A 22,416-nucleotide genomic window follows, 5' to 3' on the forward strand; every position below is an offset into this window, starting at 1 on the left:
CCTCACAGCCACTAATGTATTAATCTAAGACACATGGATTTATTCCAAGGGAAAGCCATCTTGTACCCTGTAAATTACAGAAGGGGATGCAGGAAGGAAAGAACAGACTTCTCACAAGACACTTTTGATGCACAACTTGAGCATTCTGAGCTTAATATTTGGAGATCCTAAGTACCGGTGGCTGATCTCTGTGTTGCAGAGGTTTGTACTAGAATATTTGGGGTTAAGATGACCTATTTTGGTAACCTAAAGCAAAATGCTATATTCAAGCACACTGGTCTCCATGTTGCCCCCAAGCTCTTGCAATGAGTCACTGAGGATGAAGAGTGCTTCTCGGCTGTCACGGTTCCCAGCTCTAATGCCAGACCACACCACTTCTGAGGCAAAAGAGACATTTCTTCATCTCTCTTTGCTAATGGCCATAGCTCTGAAGCACGTAATTCAATAAGAAAGATGGAAATGGCAGCCAGAAAATGCTGACTGGCTCCACATGCTTTAACAATACTTCCTACAGAGTAGGATTAACCTTTTCCTATCTAGTCTGTATCTATTAGTAAAGCTGTAGTTTCAGAAATGGGCATTTCCATGACTCTATTCAAGAGCTGTATTCCTCTTGGGGTTTTGCTCCAAATGTCCACAGGTTTAGGGGTTTGTTTATTTGGTTTTACTTTTGCTTCCCAAGTAAGAGTCAGGAGATGAATACAAGAGATGAGCCATTCTCTTCCAGTGGGTGGAAGGCCAAACATTTCTCTTCCAAGAGGCTGAGCGTATCTATATATGTGTATCTGTATATGTGTATACATGTATATGTATATTCCTTGATGGGATACGGAATATCTATGTATGTGTATCTATATATGTGTATATATATATGTGTATGTGTGTGTATTCCTTGATGGGATGCAGAATTTCTCTTTCCTGACCAAACTGTCTTATCCCGATACTTTGTAGGTACTGTAGCAATGCTACACATTGTATGTATAGATAGCCCATTGCTGTTGCATGTGTGTTTTATTTGTTTCTATATCAATTTAGTTATTTGTTTTTTCTCCACATCAACTTCAGCACCCAAACATCACCACAGGTTTCCTGTCTGATATGTTTCTCTCTACCTGGGGCCATTTCCTGCTGAGCTTGCCTGTTCTTCTCAAGCCATTCTGAAATGCCTCTCATGTAGGCTTGATCCATTGGAGGACATGCTTTGCTAGGAGCTGTCTGCACTTGCTCCTTCCTGACCTTTTATTTTCAGTGCCCTGTGCATATATATCAGTCAATTCTTCTAAGAAACCTTGGTTTGGCAGCTGTGAGCTGACATCCCCTCTCCCTGTGGCCAAAGAGGGATGAATCTGGTTACATAGAGGGGTTGGAGGGTCTGACTTCTCCATGGCTGTGAACTGTTCAGGACAAGTAGTTGCTAGGAGAAGGCTGCACAGTACTGAGGGCAAAGATAGTGGCTCTGCCTTCATTAACAACAGTTCTTTATTGTGTCATTTGGGGAACAGATCAAAGTATTTACTGGTACAGTCTCTGTAGGATTTTTCACTGCCTGACCTTCTTCCACTGCTAAAGCTGTTCCCAAATGTTCCACTAGCATCTCTGCTGAGCTGGCTGTGTAAATGAATTTATATCTGTCCCTCCAGCTTCAACACTTCTCGTGTCTCTCTGTTATTTCTTCATATCAGTATCAGGTGGTTTAATACCAAAGGAAAGGCTTTCTCCAAGCAAAGGCTCTTTCCAGGATGCTCAGGATGGCCTGTGCTGAGCTTACAGGCCCGTATGACCATTATCCTAAGACACAGCCCATGAAGAGTAGGTAGGGGGCATTGTCACCCTTCCACTGATGACTCAGTAGAGCAGAATTCCTCTCCTTCACCCTCTCTGTCCCAGAGAGTTATTTAAGTAAAGCTCCTGAATTCCCATTGGCAGGCTGGCTGGGTTTTCCATCACCAGCCTACCTTGCTAACTGTATTTGATGCTTAAGATCCCTCAACAAACATCAGGTGGTGATTATGTCAGTTGCTTACAAAGCAGCAACACAAAACTGGTCCATGCTATGCTTGCCAAGCAGAAGGAAACACTTCAAGCCTGCCTGACAGAAAGGAGAACTGTGGGTCAGAAGTGATGGCAATGAGCAGGATTTGCAGGGAACAGCGTGAGCTGGAAGAGGTTGGAAGGAGCCAAGAGGGCATGAGGTCGAGTTACGCTTTGGGCACAGAGATGTTTTGCTGTACCATTGGGTGCTATCCCCTGTGTACTCTCTTTAGCATCTGGGATCTTCTCCTGTTGCTCCATTTTTCTATGCTTGGAATTTGCAGCAAGTACTAAGTGTTGGGTTCTGTGTGCTATGGTGACTCCACAGATTTTCATGCAGAGAGATGAGTGCCTTAGACTTCATAATATCACATCAGTAACTGTAATAATGTGGAGTGTCTGCCAACACGCAGTCTACAATCTCACACTAAATAATCCTGATACATGAAAAATCTTGGATACCAGATTTCCAAGTATTTATGTAGCTATGATACACAAGCAAAACAGCCATGGAATGATTCACTGTTTGGGCTAGATGGCCTAATGGTTTCTCTGGGAGAGAAGGCAGCTCTTGCAGAGAGCATTCTTGTCCAGAGAAGCTGCCTAATTTCCACTTGCTCACTGCAGCCAACCACCCAGGCCTGTCTTTGTGGTGCTTGGGTAGCACTCAAAGTGATGCTGGCACTGTAAGCACTTGCAGTCCCAGAGGCAGGAATGTTTGGTGGTGGCCCTGCAGCTCCAGCTGTGGCTCACAGCTTCTTTGTCACCAGAGAACACCAGTCACGGAGCAGACTGCAACCCAAGATGAGGAGGTAGCAGCTTGTTGCAGGTCAGAGCGTGGGGTGGAAGTTCCCTCTGGTGGAGGAACAGGCCCGGTACAGAGAGAAGAGGGCAAAATCGTAGAGTCATAGAGCAACATGGCCATGTGGATGCTCCCTCTAGAAGATAATGTTGTAGAGGTGCTGAAGGACTGGAGTATTGGTCGATGAGAAATGTAGCATGAGCCGGCTTCAGTGTGTGCTCACAGCCCAGAAAGCCAACCGTATCCTGGGCTGCATCAAAAGAAGCGTGACCAGCAGGTCAAAGGAGGTGATCCTGCCCCTCTACTCTGCTCTTGTGAGACCTCACCTGGAGCATTGTGTGCAGTTCTGGTGTCCTCAACATAAAAAGGACATGGAACTGTTGGAACAAGTCCAGAGGAGGCCACGAGGATGATCAGGGGACTGGAGCACCTCCTGTATGAAGACAGGCTGAGAAAGTTGGGGCTGTTCAGCCTGGAGAAGAGAAGGCTGTGTGGAGACCTCAGAGCAGCCTTCCAGTATCTGAAGGGGGCCTATAGGGATGCTGGGAAGGGACTCTTCATTAGGGACTGTAGTGATAGGACAAGGGGGAAGGGATTAAAACTTAAACAGGGGAAGTTTAGATTGGATATAAGGAAGAAGTTCTTCACTGTGAGGGTGGTGAGGCACCGGAATGGGCTGCCCAGGGAGGTTGTGAATGCTCCATCCCTGGTGGTGTTCAAGGCCAGGTTGAACAGAGCCTTGGATGACACAGTGTAGTGTGAGGTTTCCCTGCCCATTGCAGGGGGTTGGAACTGGATGATCTTAAGGTCCTTTCCAACCCTAACTATTCTATGATTCTGTGTCTGTCTATAGTTGCAGCTTTAGCTGGGTAGTAGGGGTGCTACATATCTACATCCTAACTACAGATGATCCCATTGTGGAGCTGAGCAGGAGAAAGGAAGTAGGTAAGGACTGGATATTGCAGGATGATCATGGGGATGGGCAGGAGTCTGAGGATGTCTGTGGCCAGCTGGGGCTGGACAGGTCTGAGATCAGCTGCTGCCTCTGCTGTCTCTGGTTGGAAATGATCAATCTCTCCCTATAAGAGCTCCTCACAGGTGACTCATGATACTTGAGGGAATTTCAGCCTCTCGCAGCTCTGCTGTCTCAGACTGATGGGGACAGATTTGCTGCAGAAGCACAGTCCTAGAAAAGAACAATTGTTGGGCATAGAGGCAGGGATCCACCCCTCCAGTGTGGCTGGAGCCCTGGCCCTAACACCTGAAACCACTGATTGCTCCATGGAGCAGCTTCTGAGTAAACCTCAGGGCTGGTTTCACGGTGGCAAGTTTGAGATTGAAGGGTTGCCACAAGACTAAAATGAATTCCCATTTCTGTCAATTGTCACATTGGGCATGTGCCAGTGTAGTAAAGGAAAAGAAGCAGAACCTAAAGGAAGCTCAGGGCAGAACCACATGCAGATCAAGCCAACATTGTGGATGAACCCCTGTCCTCAGTGAAGTGGTGGACACTGTTAAGATTTGACTGGACAGGGTGCTGGGACATCTGCACTAGGTCATGCTTTGCCAAGGCAAGTTGGACCAGATGACCCTTAAGGTCCTTTCCAACCTGGGGTTCTATGATTCTGGGATTCTATGATTTGTTGTTTTGCATGCGGGCAAATGCTGCTTGTGGACATGAGATTTGCCAGCTGTGAGACCCCTAATGAAAACCAGCATGGAGGAGAGATGGCTAGGTCTTGTCACTGCCATTGACGGGGATCCACCTGGATTGTGTGGCTCACACCCTTGTCTGTTGTGTTGGGAAGCTTTGGGGTGTGGAGAGGAATCCATTCTCTTCCTATATATCCAAGAAGCCCATGGACACTACACCTTAGCTTTGCCCTTGCATTGGTACAACAAGGGGTAATGGGTTAAAACTTAAACAGGGGAAGTTTAGATTGGGTATAAGGAAGAAGTTCTTTACTGTGAGGGTGGTGAGGCACTGGTGCAGGTTGGCCAAGGAAGTGGTGAATGCTCCATCCCTGCCAGCGTTCAAAGCCAGGTTGGACAGAGCCTTGGGTGACATGGCTTAGGGTGAGGTGTCCCTGCCCATGGCAGGGGGGTTGGAACTGGATGATCTTAAGGTCCTTTCCAAACCAAACCATTCTATGACAGGAGCAGTCTAGACTGGGTTGGCTTCGTGTCCTGCAGGGCTATGGTGGTCCAGCCGCCGCCCTCCCGTAAGGGGAAGGATGGATGGATGTCGCTGGGGAGGCAGGGAGCGCCGGGGAAGCATCTCCTCATCCCTCCTCCTCCTCCTCCCGCAGCGCCGAGCACCGGGGCGGGCAGGGGGAGAGGCGGCCGCGGGCCCTGCCCAATCTCCGCGGCCGGGCCCGGTTGCGCGTTGGCTGCCGGCGGCGGCGCCGCCAGTGAGGCTGCGCTGAGGCTGCGGGGCCGGATGGCCGAGCCGCCCGCCCCGCTCACTCGGGCGGCGGCCGGCGGCGGGCGAGGAGCCGGGGCGAGCCCTCCCCAGCGGGAGAGCCGAGCCCTGCGGCACGCAGCGCCATGGTCTCATGGATCATCTCCAGGCTCGTGGTGTGAGTAAGCTGCCGGCCGGCACCTGCATGCGCCTGTCTGCCTGTGCGTGTGTGTGTGTGTGTATGCATATGCATGTCTATATGTCCATGTCTGTATGACCATGCGCTGCCTGGTCCCGCTCACCCGCGCTGTGAATACGCGGTGCTAGCGGCTGCTCGGCTAATTTTAGCCGGTTGTTGTTAGGGATGTGGCGCTCGGCTGCTTTTGGTGGGAGAAAATAGGTGGGTCAGGCGGTGTTTGCCAGCGTGGGGGCATTCCCAGGGGATAAAGCAAGGTGACAAGGGAGGAGGAGGAGGATGGTTGGTACCGCGCGGTGATGGAGGGGCTCGGGGTCAGGATGGAGGGGACCGAGCATCTGCGGGGGGGAAATGGAGGTGGGTTTGGGCAGCGGCGCTTTGTTAGCGGGGCTCGGCGGGGACTCGCGAGGGGGCGCGGGAGAGGCGCTGCGGGGTCTCCCCTCGCTGCCGCCTCCTCTCTTATTTTGGGTAAAGAAACCCCCAAACCCGTCCTTCCCTCTTGGCACCTTGCTGTCCTCTCAAAACCTGGGCTCGGTTGCTCTCTAACCTTTGGGGAGAAGCGTGTGGCGCTCTGCGCTTGTCCTGCAGCCTTTCCCATGGCTGTAGGTGGGAACGCATGTAGAAATCCCTGGAAATTCTTCCCAGGCACCAGGGGAAAAATGGAGCGAGCTCGAGGTTTATGTTCGTGTGCCGCACCTGAGAAGAGGTTCAGTGGGAGAAGAGCATTTCTAATGGCACTAGGGAAAATTCCTGGGGGAGGAGGGAGGGAGTTGAGGCTTAAGGTGGGGCAGCAGGCTGGCTGCTCTGTCTCCATGCTGGAAGCGGGGCTGGTCAAGGTTAGTGCACTGAATCACATGAATCCTTTGCCAGTTTCCTCTGCCCTGCTACACAGAACTGCAGACCGAGGAGAGCATGTGTTGTGCTCTTAAGTTATTGCAGAGGGGCTGCGAGGGCCTGTAGCTTTCTTTGTCTCAAAGCAACATGCCATGATGTTGCACCAGCAGCATGGTTCCAGCAAGGCATTGTCAAGGTCTCCTCTTCTGCTGTATGAGATGAAACATCATAAAGAAAGCTCACCTTGGTCTAAGCCATGTCTCTGTGTCACTGAGACATCAGGTGGCTGTCGGATATGAATATCTGGAGGGGCTCCAGAGTTGTATTCAGCCCCTGGAGCTGTTATCACCTGGATTCAGCTGCAGTGTCACTGGGTTTGCACTTCAGTATGGGGAGGCATGTTAAATATTTCAGTGATTTAATTTGACCAGTATAACTGTGCAGGTGTCTCTGATAGCAATGGGAGATGAGTTGTCCAAGGCTGCTTTTCTTTCTTTACTAGTGTTATTTCCACTTTGAAACAACCTGTCATCACATAGCCCAGCTCATCCTCACCAACAAAGAAGTCTACACAGAGACAGTAGCTTAACTTCCTTGCTTTGACACACAGGCACATGTATGGGTGATTTCACCGAAGACACATGGACTGGGTAAAAACCTGGTAGGGGCAGTTCATAGAGCAGTTGATATCTGTAGTCAGGAATCAGCTGAACATAGAAACCTTCCTGTTCCCTTCAGCTTTATGTATCTGAATAGCATGTCACAGTGTGAAATCAGCTGTGTAGAAGGTGGTACCAGTTATTTGTTATGCTAGAATTTTAAGAGCAAATAACATTTTGGATATACGGTGTAAGTATGAATCATTTAGTAATCATAGTGATGATTGTAGAAGAGTTTTTGCAGGAAACCTAGGGCAAGCCAAACTTCATCGCCACTCTTTGCACTGCTGCTTAGTACCATAGAATCATCGAACGGTTTAGGTTGGAAGGGACCTTAAAGCCCTGCCATGGGCAGGGACCCCTTCCACTAGAGCAGCTTGCTCCAAGCCCCTGTGTCCAACCTGGCCTTGAACACTGCCAGGGATGGGGCAGCCACAGCTTCTCTGGGCACCCTGTGCCAGCTTTCACAGGGAAGAGCTTTCCAGTGTCTAATCTCAGTCTCCCCTCTGTCACTTTAAAGCCCTGAGGGAGCTCAGTTGGGCTTCAGCTTTCCTAACCTTTAAGAATGTTTTGCACCAGGAAGTGCTGGTTTCTTATGATCCCAGTAAGAAACGTGGACTCTGTAGAGTATTGCTTGAAACCCCATTTCCTAGAGCCAACATTACACCAAAAAAGAGGAGCGTGTATATAATCTTACATCGCATCAGATGCTGGAAAGCCTAACAAGACAAACAAAGGCAGTCAGGTGGTTTCTTGCTGGTGACCAGTGAGCTTCATCCAGGCTCCTTCCTTACTATTAACCAGCTGAGTTGGTCCTACACCAGGAGGTATATGCAGCACAAAGGAGGGCAAGAAAAGACAGGACAGCACAGCACAGACCTGCTCCCATTCAGGTTAGCTCTTAGGTGCATCGCTGAACTCCTTGAGTACTGTGGTCTTCACATTAGGATCATGACAAAGATTTAGCTTCTCTAATCCCATTTTGAGTCACTAGTTGATGCATCAGCACAGATAGCTGTGCTATAAGCACAGTGCCCAGCTGGTTGGGCTTTTTTCCCCCCTGCTCATGCTTATTTAGCTGCTTTTTCATCAAATCTTGTTAGCTGATAAGGATTATGGGGAATGTGGTTTGGTTTCATCACACGGTGGATATTGCTTTGTGCTCTTCTGCTGATCTCTATGGGGTTATGGCTGATATGACTCAGCTAATAGGAAGGGCTTTAAAACAGAAGGCAAACCTTTGCTTTGGCTCTTGGGTGCTTTGTTGCTTCTGCTGTCTTGGGTTTGGTTCTTACTGTCTCTGTCCTGGCACTTTCTAGTACCAAATTGTTGCTGACGGAGAGGAGCCTATGAGCACTTCTCACCCACTTCAGCAGGAAATCGCTGCAGACCTCTTCCATCATTTCAGCTGTAGTGTCTGGGCCTTGTGTTCATGCTGGAGTGCTGGCTGGTGCTGTGTTGCCTGGGACCCCCACTTCAGAGCAGCACCTTGTCCTGCCACAGCTGTGTGATAAAGTCAAAGACTTTATTATGTCAGGACCTGTACAAACCTGAAACAAAAAGATAATCCTGTCCCTGTATAGTTCTCCTTTAAGAGCTCAGTTCTCATCCTCCTGTGGTGCAGGGGGGTTTTCTCCCTTACCTCAATGACAGCAACATCAGGATGTTCTTCTTCTCATGGTAATAGGTTACAGGTGACTTTTCCACCAATGGGTGTCTCTGATCACTGTAATTGTTGCATCAGGTTAAAGAATTCTTTCATTCTTCTTTGGTTTTATTTGGGTTTGGAGTTATTTGTTGCTTGGTCTCTCCCAGTTACTGCAATGGGATCACATCCTTACTCGTGGCTTAATTACAGCCTCTTTTTTATCCATCATCTGTGAGTACATCTCAGAGGACATCCTGGCACACCTGTATCTCGGTTTGCTCCTCTGGGAAGTGTAATGAACTGTGCTGAATTCATCTTCCCTGAGACACACCAGAAGGGATCAGTGGCATGTCCTGCCATCTACAGTTCACTGCTGTTCATTCCAAAGGAGATTCTTTCTTGCTTCAAATGGTAGAGACCACTCTAGCAGAAGGACTTGGGATTTGTCTTCATTATTGGAGTCCAATTTGTCTACAGTGCACAGCACTGGCATTCCTAGGTGGTTACTGCTCTGCTATACCTCTTGGCTGTTGTCTAAAAGCATTTTGAGTTAAAAGTGGTATATATAGAGAGTTACAGAATGGTTTGGGTTGGAAAGGACCTTAAGATCATCCAGTTCCAGCCCCCCTGACATGGGCAGGGACACTTCACACCAGACCATGTCACCCAAGGCTCTGTCCAGCCGGGCCTTGAGCACTGCCAGGGATGGAGCATTCACAGCTTCCCTGAGCAACCCATTCCAGTGCCTCACCACCCTCACAGTAAAGAACTTCCTTAGATCTAACCTGAACTTTCCCTGTTTAAGTCTGAACCCATCACCCCTTGTCCTGTCACTACAGTCATAGAATCATAGAATAGTTAGGGTTGGAAAGGACCTTAAGATCATCCAGTTCCAACCCCCCTGCCATGGGCAGGGACACCTCACGCTAAATCCCTGATGAAGAGTCTCTCTCCGGTATCCTTGTCAATGCAGCCTATTGCATTTGCCTGAAATTCCTATTCTTTTCCCACAAACATGGAACTTGCTCTTTGTGCTTGGAGCAATGCAGAGCAAAGTACAGATTTTGGCTCCAATTCTGACAGTTCGGCACTGTGAAAGCCTTTTCATCTGCACTGTGTGGCAGAGGAAGGAGATGTCAGTAGAAATGAGGCTGGATCAGACGGGTCATCAATAGTTGACATGATTCTGCATGTCTTGGGCAGTTGAATTCTTGCTGTGAGGAGCTTCGGAGTGCATTGCGGATTACTACAGAATGGTTAAACAGGATGAAAACCCACAGCCTTAATGATGCTTTTTCGCCTGTATTTGTTTTCTTGTAAATCAAATCATCAGTAATGGCCTGTCTGTTCTCTCATGGTTTGATGTAAAGTGGGGTGGCAGCCTCATTTATGAGCATATAGGGAATTCCCAGCCCTGTGTGGAAGTAACAGGGATTTACCAGAGGTAATCTGTTTTCTAGGTGCCACTGGGAGTGGGTAGGTCTGTCAAAGCCAAAGAGGAACCAAGGAATTATTTAACCTGATGAGTGAGGTTTCTTCCCCTGTCACAATTTGTCAGCTTTCTCTTTCCTCTTTTCCATTTCAGAGAAACTTAGCACATCCTTCCTGCTCCTGTGTGTGTATGGCAAACCTGGAGAGATTTATGAATGAAAAAACCCACCCCAAACTCCATATAATAGATACTATATGATGGCAGAAAATAACTTGCATCCTCTTTCTCAGAGGCAGGCAGGGACAGGAGCTGCTCAAGCAGGTGAAGGCATAGGAGAGCCCAGTGCTTTGGTCGTTGGAATGTCAGTGTTTCAGTTGTTACACACCACGTGTGTGAAGGTCCCTCTTCACAGTCTGTGTTATTTGCTTGGTGCTGGCCGGTGATGTGAAGGATTCTGGTTTTTATTGCTTTGTATGGAATGGCTTTAACCTGCCAGAGGGGAGATTGAGATGAGCTCTTAGGCAGAAGCTCTTCCCTGTGAGGGTGCTGAGGCGCTGGCCCAGGGTGCCCAGAGAAGCTGTGGCTGCCCCATCCCTGGCAGTGTTCAAGGGCAGGTTGGACACAGGGGCTTGGAGCAAGCTGCTCTAGTGGAAGGTGTCCCTGCCCATGGCAGGGGTTGGAACTGGATGAGCTTTAAGGTCCCTTCCAACCCAAACCATTCTATGAACAGCAAGCAGTCTCTGTGGCTCCCAGCTCAGCACCACCACGTGCATCCCTGCCTGTACAGCTCTGCCGAGGGGAGAGGAGACAGCAAGTGACAGAGGCGCAGGTGTGACATTTGCTTTGCCCTTCGTGTGAAACGCGACCCTGGTGCTGGCACTGCAGGATAATGCTGCTGCTGCTCTGCCAGCCTGACCCAGATACTCCTGCTTAGGCACAGATGCGCTGGGAATGCTTCTAGCCCCAGTGGGGAAGTGTTTCTGTGTGCACAGCACAGATGTTACTAGTCCTGGTTTGGTGAGGAAGGATGTTGTACCAAACTAAAGTTGTGGGATATAGCTGAGGGACTTGGTCTTTACAGCTGCCCTAATACAGTGTTTTGCCCTTGTGGGACTCTTTCCATTTCACTCTATTAAAGCACTTTGAAGCATTCATTTAGTGCTGTGTTAGAATGATTTTTGCTGCCATTGTACTGGTAAGGGTGCTGAGGCACTGGGAGATCAAGTGATGTGTCCAGTATTCCATAGAAAACCTATATAACTGTATAACCTATAGACAACAGGAATATTTCCTCCAGGCTCCTTGATCAATAAATTAATGGAAGGGGATCTGAGCAAGGGAATTGGGCAGTGTGTTTGTGGTTCATTTTATGGATTTGTGATTGATTAGATCAAAACTACGGACTTGCATAGCTCCTACCTGAAATTCTCAAACATCCGAAGGGTTAAATACTCTGAATAGTGAGCCATTCCCTTTCAGATCCTCGGGGCTGTTGTCAGTGTCACAGAGAGCAGAATGCAACAGGCAGACTGCCCAAGTCAGGCTCCTAAGTCAAGGAATTACACTACTTAAAACTGGTAAATCCTAAGATCTTAGGAAGAAGTTCTTTACCACTGTGAGGATGGTGAAGGCCTGGCAGTGTTCAAGGCCAGGCTGGATGGGCCTTGGAACAACCTGGCTTTAAGGTCCCTTCCAACCCAAACCATTCTATACTTCTATGATCATGCCTCCTACTTCTTTAGCAGTTGCTTCTAAGTATTAAGAACTGCATTTGCCTTTCTGCTTCCATGCTTTCAGCAGACAGAGGTGGTATCTTGGGAACTTTCAGGCTAATCTTAAAGGTAGGTGAAGATTTGGGTGCTGCAGGAGTATTCACAGAATCATAGAATGGTTTGGGTTGGAAAGGACCTTAAGATCATCCAGTTCCAAGCCCCCTGCCATGGGCAGGGAAACCTCACACTAGACCATGCCACCCAAGGCTCTGTCCAACCTGCCGTTGAACATTGCCAGGGATGGAGCATTCACATCTTCCCTGGGCAACCCATTCCAGTGCCTCACCACCCTCACAGTAAAGAATTTCTTTCTTAGATCCAGTCTAAACTTCCCCTGTTTAAGTTCTAACCCATTACCCCTTGTCCTGTCACTACAGTCCCTAATAAAGGGTCCCTCCCCAGCATCCCTATAGGCCCCTTCAGATACTGGAAGGCTGCTCTGAGGTCTCCACGCAGCCTGCTCTTCTCCAGGCTGAACAGCCCCAGCTTTCTCAGCCTGTCTTCATACAGGAGGTGCTCCAGTCCCCTGATCATCCTCGTGGCCTCCTCTGGACTTGTTCCAACAGTTCCATGTCCTTTTTATGTTGAGGACACCAGAACTGCACACAATGCTCCAGGTGGGGTCTCATGAGAGCATTGTCCAGTTTGGATTACCATAGAACTTTTAGTTGTCAACATTTCTTCCATGTCCATGTTAGGCAGCTAGGATCTGAGTCTGTTTCCTTTTGTTGATTTCAACACTTGACTGGGTTAGGGTCAGGGTCAGTCAGCACATTTCAGGTAGGTCTGGTGAGTTGAAACAGCTTAACAGAGGGATTCATCCTTGTAATGGGGCTTTTGGCAAGCGAAACACTTAGATGGCGAAATCTGACTTAAATCACCGGTGTTGTTGAAATTCATCACGTGCTGTTTTCGTAGAAAGGTGCCCTAGAATCACAGAATGGTTTGGGTTGGAAATGACCTTAAGATCATCTGGTTCCACCCCCCTGCCATGATCAGGGACATCTCACACTAAACCATGTCACCCAAGGCTCTGTCCAATCTGGCCTTGAACACCGCCAGGGAAGGGGCATTTACCACTTCCCTGGGCAGCCTGTGCCAGCACCTCACCACCCTTACAATACTTCCCCATGTCTCATAGTTCCATTCCATGTCCCATACTTTCATTATTACTCATATGCTCTTTAGATTGTGAACTCTTTGGGGCAGGAAGTCTCATTTAGTGTTCTTGATTTTGCAGCATGTCCTGGTTTCACTGGGGTAGAGTTAATTTCCTCCCTAGGCACCCTTGGCAATGGCATTTAGTCTGTAGCTGGTTCTCCTGACTTCTGTAGTAATATAGAAATAAATAATGTATGAATAAATGCAGCTCTGCCTCCTGTGTGAATCATTTATGAGACTGATCCTGTGCTCCTTGGTAATTTCTTTGTGACACTGTGCCTGGTACAGTGGTCACATGCATGTCGTAGGACAGGATTCCTGCTCTGAGGAGCTCTGAGCTCAATCGGTGAAATACAGGCAAACCAGATGGTGGGCACGGTGATGAGAATGAACAAGAAGAAGCCACAAAACGAAAGCTGTGTTTTATCTTGCCATGAACAGTATGTTTCTGAGGAGAAGGACTGAGATAACAGGAGAGGGTTTGCCTCATCATGCAGGCAGGACCTGGAGCAGCGTGTCAGGACTAGAAACATGGGTGGTGCTTTCCAAGCTTCATCTTTTGAGATGCACCTCAGAGCAGGCACGTTTCCTTAGTAGGACACTCTGCTTTTTGTTCCTCGTAGATCATTTTGCAGGATCTAGAAGGTGAGGATCAAGGGATCTTAGTTTGATATGGATGATAAAGCAGTGACCTGTAGGCTGCCACGTAGCCAGAAGGGCAAGGATGCTGGGGTGGGACTCTTCATTAGGGACTGTAGTGATAGGACAAGGGGTAACGGGTTAAAACTTAAACAGGGGAAGTTTAGGTATAAGGAAGAAGTTCTTTACTGTGAGGGTAACTGGAATGGGTTGCCCAAGGAGATTGTGAATGCTCCATCCCTGGAAGCGTTCAAGGCCAGGTTGGACAGAGCCTTGGGTGACATGGTTTAGTGTGAGGTTTCCCTGCCCATGGCAGGGGGATTGGAACTGGATGATCTTAAGGTCCTTTCCAACCCAAACCATTCTGTGAGTCTATTATACTGATGGGGGAGAGAAGCTGGTAGTACAGTAAGTAGAACTGAAGAGCAGGGATTGTGTTTCAAAAGGGACACACATTTATATGGAGGCAGAGGATTAGGTGTCAGGTTGGAGACAGACACTTGGGAGCAACAGGGGGACAGCTGGGAGCGCTGCCCTGCTGACACATTGCATAACAGTTGTTTCTTCAGATGCTGCCTCCTTGTTTGCTGTGCCCCTTCCTGCTCACACACTGATTGCTGCTAAATAAGGACCAATTCCAAAGGAGGAATTGATCAACTGGTCGATAAAGCTACAGTTTGCCTTCCCCCATTCTCTCTGATGGAGCCAGCAGTCATCATTTTGCTTCCAAAATGGCCAATCTTACAGGGCAACGAACCCCGTATTGATGAACCTGTTTGTGAGGAGCTAGAAAGAATGTCCCTCATGGAATTTTGTGCCTTTTTGGATGTAGGCAACGTGTGTCGCCTGCCTTTGAGTCTACCAAGCAAGTCAGTGCTATCAGCATCAACAGTTGCAGCTTCTGCTCAAGGAGCTCTTGAGTTCATCCTGTTGCTTCCTTTCATTCAGCTCAGTTGAGCTCATTTATTCTATCTCTTGTTGCCAGCCTTTAAATAAGTGTTTTTAGAGGAAAGCCAAAACCTGACAGACATTGCTTGCCTCATGTTCTAGAGGGAGGCTTATGACAAAGAACTTGTATGAGGGAGGAGGAAGAGACTTGTGCTGCAGATTCTGTATGGGAATACCAAGAGCCTGGATTCAGCAGTGCTGCAGAGGGCAAGTTAGCTATTATTTCTGAATGTGGTACCTCTAAAACAGACTTGAGTGGTAACTTCTGTCCATATAAGCTGTCAGTTCTGCTTCACACGGGATAGACCTTGCTGTGGGCATGAGGCACGCTCTCTGCAGTAGAAGTTGGCACTGTAAATATGAATTGAGAGCTGAGATTTCCAACCCAGTGTTAGAAAGTCTAGGGATGCTGTGGGATGTTTTGCATAGGGATGGGTTTTCTTACGGCAGAGCAATCCTGACTGGAGGAGTGAAACCAGGGATCTTAGATGACATTTCATGAGGAAAACCCCTCTAGGAATGAGAGATAGGAAGCGCTTGGTCAAGACTAAGAGCAGAACAATCACAGGAAGGCAAGCTTCTCCTGTCATCCAACACTTCATGGCTACCCTTGTCTTGATGTCTTCAGCCCAAATGCTCTCACACTCGGTGTGAGCGTGTGGGCAGAATCATAGGATCACAGAATAGTTTCGGTTGGGAAGGACCTTAAGATCATCCAGTTCCAACCCCCTGCCATGGGCAGGGACACCTCACACTAAACCATGTCACCCAAGGCTCTGTCCAACCTGGCCTTGAGCACTGCCAGGGGTGGAGCATTCCCAACTTCCCTGGGCAACCCATTCCAGTGCCTCACCACCCTTACAGTAAAGAATTTCTTTCTTAGATCCAATCTAAACTTCCCCTGTTTAAGTTTTAACCCGTTACCCCTTGTCCTATCACTACAGTCCCTAATGAAGAGTCCCTCCCCAGCATCCTTATAGGCCCCCCCTCAGATACTGGAAGGCTGCTGGAAGATGCAGAGCATCTCACCCAGGCTGCAGGTCAAACAGCCATAGTGATAAGGTTGCTGCTCTGCCTCAGGCCGTTCCCACTGGGCTGCTATGGGCCATGCTCTGCCTTGGACCCCTTCATGGACAAGCAGTTTGAGGCTCTTAGGCCTCATCCTGCTCATTGGAAGGGTTTTGCTTGTCCTGCTGCTTCTTCTGCTGGGGACTTGGGAAGCCGTTTGTCTGTGCGGGTCTAAACTTAGACTTTTAAGCCACCCATGTTATGTGACCCACAACAAACTATCCCTGGTGTTAGATCAGCCTGAATAACACCATCTGGCTCCTAAAATCTACCTGCAGAATTCATGGTGACACTTGAAGGAGAAAGATGGAGGCTGGAGCTGCCCAGAGGCTGAAAGGCTTTAGGTTTAGTGATATATTTCAAGGGAAAAGACTGGGATGATAATGGGCACAGGCACTGAATGGGACTTTCTGCCTTCTGGATGATCTGTGTAGGTGTGAGTTGAAGCACATTGACAGGGCAGCTTGGAGGCTGTTTACATCTTCCCTGTTTTGCAGCTGAACAAAGGATGCCACTTCCCAGGTTTATTGTTTTCACTCTGCTTCTGAGGATTTTGGCCAAACCAGAAAAGATGCTGCTGTTTAAAAAGAACGTTAAGAATTAAATGGAGATCCTCTGGGGAATACACCCCCTAAGGTTGCATTTGTTGAATTTAAGTAGATCATAAAAATTTCCATGGCAACACACTCTGCCGTCCTATATTCAGAAAGGGTCTTTCTTGTAGGATCAAATAGAGAGAGGAAGCTGTTACTTAAAACAGATACCTTAAACCCACAGTGAACTGAGAGGAAACGGCATCCTGCATCGATGATGTAGGATTTTCTCCTGCTTGTTATATTCTGCTGACCTCTTTTCGTAGCTGTCAGGATGCTGTCACTCAAACCAACCCCCTGCTGACTCTAATGATTTAGGGAGAAACTGTGATCTAATAATCTCTTCTCAGGGATTCTCTCTCGTGGGTATATCCATAGATGTATGGAGCTATAACTGTCATGAATCTCATCACTACGGTAGTTTTTAGCAGGCCTACCAGAATCTCTGTGTTTTATTGCCTATACCTGTGTCTGCGCTTGTAGTCTCCCATCTCACTTGGTCTCATTAGATGAAGCTGGTTTCATCAGTATTTGGATACATTTTGAGATAGATCCTTGTATATGGTGTATAAATGGTATATACGTCTATATGGGGTGCTGTGTCACAGCGGGCTGTCGGGTGGGGACCGGTAATGATGGTTCAGCACCTGAACACTTAGAGATAACCGAGTAGCCACATATTCACTTAGAAGATTTGGAGGTTCTTAGATCCAACAGGAATTGCACCAACTTTTCTCCTTTAACCTAGCAATCAAATCATAGAATCACGGAATGGTTTGGGTTGGAAAGGACCTTAAGATCATCCAGTTCCAACCCCCTGCCATGGGCAGGGACACCTCACACTAAACCATGTCACCCAAGGCTCTGTCCAACCTGGCCTTGAACACTGCCAGGGATGGAGCATTCACCACTTCCTTGGGCAGCCCGTTCCAGTGGCTCAGTGACAAATGCATCATTTATAGGCTCAAAAAAGCCTTACAGGCACATGAGCAGAGGTACAGAATCCTTGTGAAATGAAATAATCCAAACTGAAAAGATGGAATTCAATAGACAAATTCTGGATGTAGTCTTCTAACAACAAACCCACAATAGATGAGAGGGGGAACATAGTTCAGATGTGGCATCACTGCAGCTTCTCTGTTGTGTCTGTGGAAGTGGGCTGAGTGATGCACTGCCCAATTTTAACAAGAGCTACCACAAAGAGCTCTCAGTCCTGGCTTGTGGTGAACCTGAAGGATCAATGGTGGATGTTCTGCAGACAGAGGGAATGAATGGCTGGAAAATGCTGCTTCAGTGCAAACCTCAATCATTTTCTTATCCCTAAGGCAATACCAGGGCTTCAAGTTGTGTTAACTGCTGCAGCCCTGCTGAAGTCAGAGTGGTGTAAATTACCCAGGTCACAACAACAAGGTTGTATTTGCAGCTCAGAACATTGAGGACCTTCTAGAAGGTGCCAGCTGGATCCTAGAAAATTGAATTATAGGCCAGAAATCGGCCAGTTTGGGATAACAGAGAACTTCTGTTCCTTAGGAGCCTCAAATATAAGTGTCTTTGAGTGGGGACAGATGGAGGATAGAGGCTCCCAAGGACATGATTCTGTCAGGGCAGTTGTTTTATCCTTTCTTTCATTTTAGTGTTGGGAATTCAATCACTAGGTTGGAATCAGGCTTTACCTGCCCTTTCAAGACAGCCAATCATATGGGGTGTCCCAAAGCCTGTAATGAAGATATCCCAGACTGGTTTGGGTTGGAAGGGGGCTTAAAGCTCATTCAGTTCCAACCCCTGCCACAGGCAGGGACACCTTCCACTAGAGCAGTTTGCTCCAAGCCCCTGTGTCCAACCTGGCCTTGAACACTGCCAGGGATGGGGCAGCCACAGCTTCTCTGGGCACCCTGTGCCAGCGCCTCAGCACCCTCACGGGGAGAAGCTTCTGCCTAAGAGCTCATCTCAGTCTCCCCTCTGGCAGGTTAAAGCCATTCCCCTTGGCCTGTCCCTACAGACCCTTGTCCCAAGCCCCTCTCCAGGTTTCCTATAGCCCCTTCAGGCACTGGAGCTGCTCTAAGGTCTCCTCTTAAGGACCCTTCTCTTCAGCTGAACAAATCCAACTCTCTGCCTGTTTCTGACCCCAGATCTGGAGCTCTCTGTTGAGGTTCCCTATTGAGCTTTTCTCTAATAAGGGTTAATACCCACTGAAGGGTGAGGATGAAGGGCACGACTGCCTTCTCTTTAGATTCAGCCCAAAGAATCCTAATGCCTTATTGCAGACCACTCAAGCCCATACATTTTAAAAGCTCCTTTAATCATGTCAGACAGGAACAAACTCTGCCATCTCTCGTGCTTCATCCCTGTAACCTGATGTGAAGGTGTGTTACGGAGCAGCGTGGTAGCTAACCACAGCCTGCTGCCATTAGCTATTAGCCAGCATCCCTGATCCTGGCTGTCTAAACCAGTGCTGCTTTCCTGGCTTTCCAGACTTGGGAATGCCAAGGGCTCGCTGACAGCCATTTCCAGCACGCAGGGGGATGTGGCATATGTGATTGGTGATGCAGACCCTATGGATATTTGTATCCAGTGCAGGGTGAGCAGGTCTGGGTGAGAGGCTGCATGCAGCCAGAGTGAAAGATCCTGCCTGCCATCCGTGAGGCAGGACATGCATTTTAAGTACATAGATGCTATGCCAGATTTTGCACGGTGCTTAAACCTAAACTGTCTGCTTAGTGTCTCGATTCATAGTTAATGTCATGTAAATCCACTCTGTAAAATCCCTCTCCACACCCAGGATTTACTTATAGATGAGGTATTTTTCCTCTCTTTGCTATAGTGTGTTCTGAGGTGTTTGCGCTCAGATGTGTGCTCAGGCCACTGGCATGGCTCAGCATTCTTTTCCAATTCCCATTCTGCTGAGGTCTGCAGATCCTTGGCTGTAACAAATCAGATCCCTGTTCAAACACTGTTGTGGTTTAGGTATGTTCTCGAAACCAAGAAACCTCACTCTGGGCAGTGAGTGCATCAGGGAGCGCGGTCTGTGAAGACCCGGTTCTCAAGGCACCTTTTCTATCCGGCTCCATGCTGTATGTGAGACAATTAACCATTTCAGGTCAAAGCAGCAAGGCTTTGTTTCCGGAGAGTGGCGTTTGTAACACTCTCATCCTTCTGTGTGAGTCCTCTTGCCTGGGAAGGAGCACAAACGCCGGCCTGTGGCATTTCCACCAGCAGTATCACAATGAATAAGAAGGGATGGAAGCGCATACATAAGATAGCAGGCGGTGTGGGTGTTCCCACAAAAAGCACAAGCTGCCTTCTCAAGGAGCTGCTTGCTTAGAAATCGCTGTAACTTGGAAGCAGGGACTCTCTTTCCCTTTGCTTTCCTCTCCAGAGGTATCTGTGAAGCCTCCATCTGGCTCCTAAGCCTCAGTTTCTCTTTCATTCTATATATTGAGTAGCTACCAGCTGCAAGGTGTGTGTGTGTAAGACAAGATGAGAAGGGAAAAGAGGTGAAGTCCCTAAGCCAAGAGAAAGAGAAGAGGAAAAGCCTTTACTGTTCTGCATTGTGCAGCGCTTGGGCTTTTTATCCCTGCCTGAAACAAAGAGGTATTCCTCATGGTGTAAGAATGGAGCTCTGCCTGTGTCACAGGCTTTGATCTGAACACGCTGGTGCTTGGGGGAATGCAGAAGAGAATGGCGTGCCTTATCCCTTTTACTCTGTAATGCTCTCAGCCAAAGCCTGCCATCCAAAAGGATAAGAGAAGTCTGGGATAGATCAAAATGGAATGCAGATGGGAACATGACATTTTCTGTCAGAATAGAGATTGAGGATCTGCATAGGCATTAAAATCACCCCTGAATCAAGCCCCTTCACCGAATTGAGAGGCTGGGCTTTAAATCCCAACCTTTATAGCATGCATATATATATATATATATATATATATGTGTGTGTGTGTGTGTGTGTGTGCATCCGATTTTGTACTCTGAACCTGCAGATTGTTTGTCTGCTCCGCCCTGAGAACCCATTTATCCTGAGGATCTATTCTGAACAGAAATGTTCCCCCGCTCGCTTTCAGGCCATCACCTGATGAGATGAAATGAACAAATGTGAGAACTGGCAGTCTTGTGATGCTGTGCTCACTGGGTGAGATCATCTAAGTGCAAGGGTGGAGGTGATAAAGGCTGGCACAGAACATAACCTGGGACTGTGACTTCTGTTTTCAGATCTCACATTGAGCTGGCACCAAACTGCTGCTTTCCAGTGGTGAAAACCAGTTAATTTCCAGCATGGCCAATGGAACCTGTAGATATTCATCATGTCTGAAAGCTGCCTTTTGCCTCAGTAAAGGGTTTTACCCTAGGAATATCTCTATCCAAAGTGAATGATTTCCAGTTCATGTTGTGAAGCTCTCAGTAGGAAGTGCTGTACAGTGAGATGCTTCACTAAGTATCTGCCCTTGCTAGTAAGTCTCTCCTTCACCGTAGGTAATAGCTGGTTGTTAAAACCTGTAATGCAGATGGGTATGAGAATTGGTGGAAGGTAAAAGACATCCCTTCCTCTGCCTTATCTACAGTTACAAACCCAAGGTTTGCTTACTAAAACACTAACGGGACTGAAATCTGCAGTCCTTGGTGTAACAGGAAAGCATTTCACCTGTTAAGGTTCAGGGAGGAGCTATTAAAAAAGAAATCAATGTTGGTTAAGAGCTATAAAACCTGGAGATACTTAATGGGATAAAATGATTTGGGAGGAGCAGGGAAGTAATTGTCTTTTGGTAGCAGAAGTTATGTTCCCCTGTGGGATGAGTCGTGATGTAGGAAGGTTGAATAGCTGTAAAGAGATTCCAGAGTTCAGGAGAGAAGCCTTGCATTTTAAGAAACATCCCAGAGTGCTGAGGAAATGACTGAACTCCACCTTTTCTATCTTGATGTACGTTTGTACATCCATGCTCTTAATGGAGTAAAGCCAAAGAGAGTTTAGTATCCCGTGTGCAAACTGCACGGGTTATATCTGTCACGTCCACCTGCAGAGTGAATTGCAAGTCAGAAGCTTTTAATTTGGGCTGTGGTTCTGGGCAATGTGCAAGTTCCTAAGGGAATGGCATGGATTTTAGAGGCTCTGCGGCTGCATCTCCTCCTGGGAGTATCTTACTACACCCACACTGCTGCTGGTATGCCCCAGGCCAGAAAGAGGGACGCTCTCCTGCCCAACCCCACAAGTTAAAGGCACAGCAGATACAGCTTTTGCACATCAGTGCTGCATGATTATGTCCAACCAGGGCAATGCTCAGCTGGGCTCACAAGAAACCAATCTCTACAACGGGGATAGGAAAACTCAGCTATTACCCAAAGGCTTGGGGAGAATTAATGGAGGATGGTAAGAGACAGGCGCTGGTATTTGTGCCTCGGGTCCTGCTATGCACTCAGTTGTAGGCCTGGAAAGCCTCTTAGAATTATTATCAGGTCAGAGAAATGAAAGCTTCCTGAATCCTGCAGTGGGTTTTTGTGCCGTTACACAGGTGAACCCTTGGAAAGTGCTGAAGATAACTCTTTTTACAATCAGTTTCATTTACTCCTTATTTAGCCTGAAAAGTCAATTCTCCATCTTCTGAAGGGTGAATTTAGGTGCTGGGGTGGAGATTGTCATTTAAGGAAGCCCTTTCAATAAGCTGTAGCTCAATTAAGGCTTCACAGCCTCTGATCCTTATAGAAATGATCACAGCAGGACTATTGGGCATGTGCAGGGTCATTTCCTTTCTCCGGGAGGTTCCCAGCTCCAGCAGCACCAAGGCAGTGTCGTCTTAGCTCAGCTCCAGCCCATGGGCTCTGGTGTTTGGCACAGAGGTAAATCAGCTGATAACGACTGGTGGCTTTGTGTAATGATAGATCATGCATTACCATAAAGCCATTGTGTTTCACAGCAAGGCTGCTCAGTTAATGACACGAAGCCTTACACTGTGGGTGTGTGGCTGTAGAGATAAGGGAAATGGAGCTGTTCTACCAGCTCACCAAAAGTGACTAAGAGAATAAAAGCAAGAGCTGCTTGCAAGCATCTCCTCTTCCTAGCCCCTTCTTTTAAAGCTGCTAGAGAGTTAAGATGATGCGGTGCTATTCTTCACACACTTCCCTTGGCGGTCAAGTTCTGTTTCACAAAGGTTTGTTCTACCACAACAGCTCATTTCGGGGGGCTAAAAGAGCATCTTCAGAGGGCTGCTGTAGAGCAACATCTGTTATTGTCACACCAGGA

At 47.9% G+C, this 22,416-nt stretch overlaps 1 protein-coding gene across 5 annotated transcripts in view; it reads left to right on the plus strand.

Moving 5' to 3' along the window:
• The first annotated feature begins 5,177 nt into the window (after positions 1–5,177).
• The window catches only part of REEP1 (receptor accessory protein 1), a 67,541-nt gene continuing 50,302 nt past the window's right edge, over positions 5,178–22,416 (plus strand). The window contains exon 1 of one of the 5 annotated variants that reach the window (XM_061466965.1): positions 5,178–5,412. In XM_061466965.1, coding sequence (XP_061322949.1) covers positions 5,381–5,412 — 32 coding nt within the window. In that variant the 5' untranslated portion in view covers positions 5,178–5,380. The remainder of the gene's footprint in view (positions 5,413–22,416) is intronic. The other 4 variants (XM_061466948.1, XM_061466955.1, XM_061466981.1 and 1 more) reach the window with 4 other exon arrangements.

This window comes from Pezoporus flaviventris, unplaced genomic scaffold (genome assembly GCF_033815535.1).
Source record: "Pezoporus flaviventris isolate CSIRO_AGI_PZ_B2104156 unplaced genomic scaffold, CSIRO_AGI_Pfla_v1 ptg000002l, whole genome shotgun sequence".
Taxonomy (NCBI): domain Eukaryota; kingdom Metazoa; phylum Chordata; class Aves; order Psittaciformes; family Psittacidae; genus Pezoporus; species Pezoporus flaviventris.